Source organism: Scyliorhinus canicula, chromosome 10, assembly GCF_902713615.1.
Source record: "Scyliorhinus canicula chromosome 10, sScyCan1.1, whole genome shotgun sequence".
NCBI lineage: Eukaryota > Metazoa > Chordata > Chondrichthyes > Carcharhiniformes > Scyliorhinidae > Scyliorhinus > Scyliorhinus canicula.
The window spans coordinates 106,960,755-106,967,157 of NC_052155.1; the positions used below are offsets into that span (position 1 = coordinate 106,960,755).

The window sequence follows — 6,403 nt, forward strand, 5'->3', positions numbered from 1 at the left end:
CCATGTTTCAGTAATGGCCACTAAATCATAGTCATTCACGATGATTTACGCCATCAACTCATTTACCTTATTCCGAATACTACGAGCGTTCAGGTAAAGTACACCTATGTTGGCTTTAATACCTCTGTTTTGAATCTTAACACCTCGATCAGTAACCTCTCCCAAGTTATATTTCCTCTTAATTTTTCTCCTAATTTTCCTTGTCGTAGAACCCATATCTTCATGTAACAACCTGCCACGTTGCTTACCATTTATGCCTTTACTTCCCATTTTATTCCTTTTAGTATTACTGGGCCTACTGACTAAGCTCCCCTCAGTCACTGTCCCTTGTACTGGCGCCCTTTTTGATTTTTGACTATGGCTTCTCTGCCCTACACTTTCCCCCTTACTGCCTTTTGTTTCTGTCCCTGTTTTACTACCTTCCGACGTCCTGCATCGGTTCCCATCCCCCTGCCACATTAGTTTAAACCCTCCCCAACAGCTCGAGCAAACATCCCCCCTAGGACATCGGTTCCAGTCCTGCCCAGGTGCAGACCGTCCGGTTTGTACTGGTCCCACCTTCCCCAGAACCGGTTCCAATGCCCCAAGAATTTGAATCCCTCCCTCTTGCACCATCTCTCGAGCCATGCATTCATCCTATCTATCCTGACATTCCTACTCGGACTAGCTCATGGCACTGGTAGCAATCCTGAGATTACTACATTTGAGGTACTTTTTAGTTTAACTCCTAACTCCCTGAATTCAGCTTGTAGGACCTCGTCCCGTTTTTTTAACCTATATCATTGGTGCCTATGTGCACCACGACAGCTGGCTGTTCACCCCCCCCCCCCCCCCCCCCCAGAATGTCCTGAAGCCGCTCCGAGACATCCTAGACCCTTGCACCAGGGAGGCAACATACCATCCTGGAGTCTCGATTGCGTCCGCAGAACCGCCTGTCTATTCCCCTTACAATTGAGTCCCCTATCACTATAGCCCTGTCATACGTCTTGCTGCCCTGCTGCGCAGCAGAGCCAGCCACGGTGCCATGAACCTGGCTGCTGCTGCCTTCCCCTGGTGAGCCATCTCCCTGGCCAAGTTGCTCGTGAAGATGTTGGCTTCACGAATTGAGGACTGCACCCCAGGGTGATAGGCGAGAACCAAATGGGGTTTGTCAAAGGGAGACAGTTGTCGGTGAAGGTGAGGTTGCTCAATGTAATTGTGATGCCTCTGGAGGGGCAGGAGGTGGAGACAATGGACAAAAAGAGGGCATTCGACCAGATGGAGTGGGAATATTTGTGGGAGGTGCTGGCGCAGTTCTGGTTTGGGCAGGGGTTTGTGGTGTGGGTCCAGTTGCTGAACAAGGCACCGGTCGCATGTGTGCGGCGGAGTGGGGGAGCTCAAGATATTTTAGGCGGCATCGGTGACAAGACAGGGGTGCCCACTCTCTCTTTTGCTCTTTGCCTTGGCTAGAGCTGGCAATGGAGGGGGGGGGGGGGGGGGGGGGGGGGGGGGGGGGTTTGTACTGCCCAAGGTTTTAGATACCTGGAGATTCAGGATTTTGTGAAGAGAGACGTGCCATCTTTTCCTGGGTTACTGCCCTTGGGGTTGCAAGAAAAGGTGCTGTCGAAGGAGGAGATAGGGAAGGGGAAGGTGTCCGCGGTCTACAAGGTGCTGATGGATTGGTAGGGAGCCCCGGTGGGGGATATAAAATGTATGTGGGAGGAGGCCAGGACTTGGGCGGAGACCCTGCGGAGAATGAATGCGCCCCTGTTGTGTGCGAGGCTAAGCCCTATTCAGTTTAAAGTACTTCACAGGGCACATATGACAGTAGCACGGGTGAGTAGATTTTTTGAGGCGGTAGAGGACAGTGTGGGCGGTGCATGGGGAGGCCCGCGAATCACGTCCACATGCTCTGGGCATGTCCGAAGCCAAACGGCTTCTGGCAGGGGTTTGCTGACTTAATGTCTTGGGGGTGTAGGTGGCCCCAGTCCAATGGTAGCGATATTCGGGGTGTCGGAAGATCCAGGGGTCCAGGTGGCGAGAGAGGCCTTTGCCTCCCTCTTCACCTTTGCCTCCCTGATAGCCCGGAGACGGATCTTACTTGGATGGAGGGACTCGGAGCTGCAGATAGCAGGGATGTGGGTGAGCGCCCTGACACAATTCCCGAAGCTGGAGAAACTCAAGTTCGTCCTGAGGTGGTCGGTTGGTAGGTTCGCTCGGAGGTGGAAGCCGTCCATTGACTTCTTTAAGGAGGATTGAGAAGTCAGCGGGGGGGGGGGGGGGGGGGGGGGGGGGGGGGGGACACAGGACAGGAGAAGGGGCGAGAGTGGGGAGCAGGTGTTGGTTATTTAAAATGTTGTATCATTACAACTTTGCTTCTGCTTCTGTTTATTTAGATGAAAATGCCGGAATAAAATATTTTTTTTAAAAGGCATCCGAGATACTTGCCTTTAGTAGCTGAGGCATAGAATATAAAAGCTGGGAGGTTATGATGAAGCTATATAAAACACTGGGTAGGTCACAGCTGGAACAGTGTGCGCAGTTCTGGTCACCACATTATAGGAAAGATATGATTGCACCAGAAAGGTTGCAGAGGAGATTCACCAGGATGTTGCCTGGGCTCGAATGTTTCAGCTATGAAGAGAGGCTGGGGGCACCTGATTGAGGTGTACGAAATTATGAAGGACACAGATTAAGCAGATAGGAAGAAGCTTTTTTCCTTCATTGAGGGGTCAATAACCAGGGTGGATAGATTTAAGGTACTGGGCAGGGGATTTAAGGTAAAGTCTTTTCACCCAGAGGGTGGTGGAAATCTGGAACTCACTGTCTGAAAGGGTGGTAGATACAAGAACTCTCAACATTTGAGAACATTTGTGTAAGAAAAGAGATCTGGTTCATGTGTCTGCACAAGTCACTGAAGGTGGCAGGACATGTTGAGATGGTGGTTAAAAAAAGGCATATGGGGCAGCACGGTGGCCTAGTGGTTAGCACAACCACCTCACGGCGCTGAGGTCCCAGGTTCGATCCCGGCTCTGGGTCACTGTCCGTGTGGAGTTTGCACATTCTCCCCGTGTCTGCATGGGTTTCGCCCCCACAACCCAAAAAAAATGTGCAGAGTAGGTGGATTGGCCACGCTAAATTGCCCCTTAATTGGAAAAAATAATTGGGTAATCTAAATGTATTTTTTTTAAAAAGGCATATGACATCTTGGGCTTTACCCCACAATCCCCCAGAAGGAGGCCATTTGGCCCTTTGAGTTTGCATAAACCCTCCGTAAGAGCACTCTTTTTTTGAATGTCTTTTATTACACACATGTATCAAAACAGGTTGCAACACATAAACATACCAGGGAAACATACTTCCCAGCAACAACTATACAGTCTGTACAAAGTTTTCCCCTTTTTCACTCCCCACCCCCCCGCGACAAGCAGCTCTTCAAACACGGTCACAAACACTCAAACTCCTCTGCAGAGCCCCTTAACTCATATTTTATCGTCTTCAACTGCGCAGGAAGTCATACAGGTCACCCAATAAAGCCGCTATCCCGGTGACGATGCCAACCACCACAGCAGTAAAATTTGCCACTGTGCAATCTGTGAGAAGGCCATAACATTGGCCTTCCTCCTCTCCATGAGCTCTGGCTTCTGTGAAACCCCAGATATCGCCACCAAAGGGTTCGGGTCAACCTCCTCCTCCACTATCCTGGCTAAGACAGTGAACACCCCCACCCAGAATCTTCCCAATTTTTCGCAACCCCAAAACATGTGCCCGTGATTCGCTGGTCCCCGCCCACACCTCTCACTCATCTGCTACCTCCTGGAGGAACCCACTCATTCTCGCCAGAGTCATATGCACCCTGTGCACCACCTTAAACTGTATCATGCTCATCCTTGCACAGGAGGATATCCTGTTTACCCTTATCAGTGCTTCATTCCATACTCCCCAATTGATCTCCCCTTCCAACTTTGTTGATCTTCACCACCCACTCGCCTCCCTGCCCCCCCAGACACGTGTCCGAAAGAGCACTCTACCTAGGCCCACGCCCCCAACCTATCCCTGCAATACTGTGCACTGATAATGGCCAATCCACTTAACATGCACATCTTTGGGCTATGGGAGGAAACCAGATCACCTGGAGGAAAACCCACCCAGACATAGGGAGAACGTGCAATCACCCAACACACAATAACCCAAGGCCGAGATCGAACTTGGGCCCCTGGTGCTATGAGGCTGCAGTGCTAACCACTGTGCCACCAATATAGTACAAATGCAAGTTATGATGAACCTTTATAAAACACTTCGCTCGGCCCAACTCAGTATTGTGCCCAATTTTGGGTGCTGTAATTTAGGACGGGAGTGACGGCTGTAGAGAGGATACAGAAAACATGGAAAATGGCTCCCAGGATGAGAAACATCAGTTACATGGGTAGATTGGAGAAATCTGGGCTGTTCTCCTTGGAGAGGGTTGAGAGGAAGTGTGACAAGTGTTCAAAATCATGAGGGATCGAGACAGAGTAGATAGCGGAAACTATTCCCAATGTCAGGAGAGTTATGAAACAGAGGAGGAGGACACCACTTTTAAGATGAATGGCAAAAGAACCAAAAAGAGCATGAAGATTTGTTTTTTTAGATACAACGAATGGTTAGGATTTGGTCTGTATTGCCGGAGCGTGGTGGAGGCAGGTTCAGTTGTGTCTTTTGAAAGGGAGCGGGATAAGCACCTGAAGAGTAAACCAAGCTGAACTACAGAGGAAGGACAAGGGAGTGGGATTCGTCAAGTTGCTCTTGCAAAGAGGCAGCTTGGACACATCAGGCTGAATGGCCTCTTTCCATCATGTTCCTTGATTCTATGAATCTGTTTACTTAACTGATCATTTCAGATAAATATCATTCAGGTAAATAATTTTAGGTGCTCAGAGTAGATTAGGGACAACAAACTTATCTCAGATTTATATTTCTGCAGTTTATTTTACAGGTTAAGAAATCATATTTACAGGGTAGTTGTATTGGCCACACTAAATTGCCCCTTAATGGAAAACAAAGAATTAAGTACTCTAAGTTTATTTTTTTTAAAGAAATCCCACTTAAATTGCTACTTATTAACTATCCTGATCAGCATATTTAACAAGCTTTCAAGATACATACAGTGGGATCCTCTTGTGATTTAAGAGAGAAAAACCTAGGACTTAATTTGAAAATAGTTGACCTGGTTCTTCTCCCCTCACTCTAATCCAGCACAGAAAAGAAAACCTGGACAATTTTATTCTATTGTTTTATTTGTATCTAAACGTCAGATCATGGCTAATCTAACTCTCCAATAAGCCAGACAACTAAAAACCGCACCGATTTTGTCTGAATCCTAGTAATTGCAACCATTGGCTAAGTACAGTATCGCCAATTAGATTTTTTGGCTAGCTTCTCCGATCAGTTTCACAATGATACTGTATCATGCAGCACGCCCAGATATGATGTGGCAGGTTATACTACAAGAACACATGGATGACAAATCAACAGATCGAAGTTTATAAAATAATTATAACCTAATTCGCGTGTTATACCTGCTGGGCTCTGCATATCTCACTGCGAAGTTTAACAGCTCCCAAGCAACTTTGCCAGCTGGACGTGAACATGCGTAAAGTTTACTTTTGCAAAACTATGCCATTGCAATTATGCATGAGCACATTACTTCAAAAAAGGAAACGATCAAAGTCATTCTTTTACATTATATGGGAAAAGCTGCCAGCATCGCAGCCCCAGAGTGACTTGCTGCAGGGAGCAAAAACAAATTTGATCAGTGATTAAAATAAAGACTGTCCAGTTCTCCGCTCTGGCAGCTCTGATCACCACGGGGTGCTTGGTGAGAAGCCGCCGGCTGCGCACTCACTCACTCACCTCCGAGCTCGCTTGGCCATCATTGACAAGGACGGTTTGTACCTCCCGACACTCACTCACTGCCTTCCCTCTCTCTCACACACTCGCTCGGTTGGGGGCTCCGGGATAGTCAGTCTCCAATAATTAGTACATCGGCTGAGGGTCGCTGTTCGCTGACTGAGTGCCAGCAGTGGAGTCACCATATCCCCAGTTGCCTGGTGTGTGCCTGTGTTTGTGTCTGCTCTCCGCCGCTCCTTCAGCCGCTCTCCGGCTCCGTTTCTATATCCCGCCAAATCTCGCGCCCAGCCTCCCTCTCAAACATTGCCCGTCAACATTTGAATGTGCGCACGCGTCCTGACCGTTCATAGGCCAGGCATCGGTCGAGGGCGGGCGCGGATTGTTTTGGGGGGGGGGGGAGGGAAGAGGGCACGAGGGCGGGCCCCGCTAAGAGGGCGGGCCCCGCTAAGAGGGCGTGGTCACCGCAGTGCACTGTGGTCCTTGTAGTTCGTATTTCCCGCACTGGGTCCCGGCGTTTTGCGAAGAATAGCGAGAG

The 6,403-nt window shown here is 49.0% G+C and overlaps 1 protein-coding gene across 5 annotated transcripts in view; it reads right to left on the bottom strand.

Moving 5' to 3' along the window:
* Positions 1-6,184, bottom strand: part of mybl1 (v-myb avian myeloblastosis viral oncogene homolog-like 1) — a 174,476-nt gene extending 168,292 nt beyond the window's left edge. For 3 of the 5 annotated variants that reach the window (XM_038809506.1, XM_038809507.1, XM_038809510.1), the window contains exon 1: positions 5,872-6,184. Coding sequence is in view for 4 of the 5 variants with exons in the window: in XM_038809507.1 (XP_038665435.1) it covers positions 5,872-5,894 (23 nt within the window). In the remaining variant the exon portion in view is untranslated. The remainder of the gene's footprint in view (positions 1-5,871) is intronic. The other 2 variants (XM_038809505.1, XM_038809509.1) reach the window with 2 other exon arrangements.
* Between the last annotated feature and the right edge of the window lie 219 nt (positions 6,185-6,403).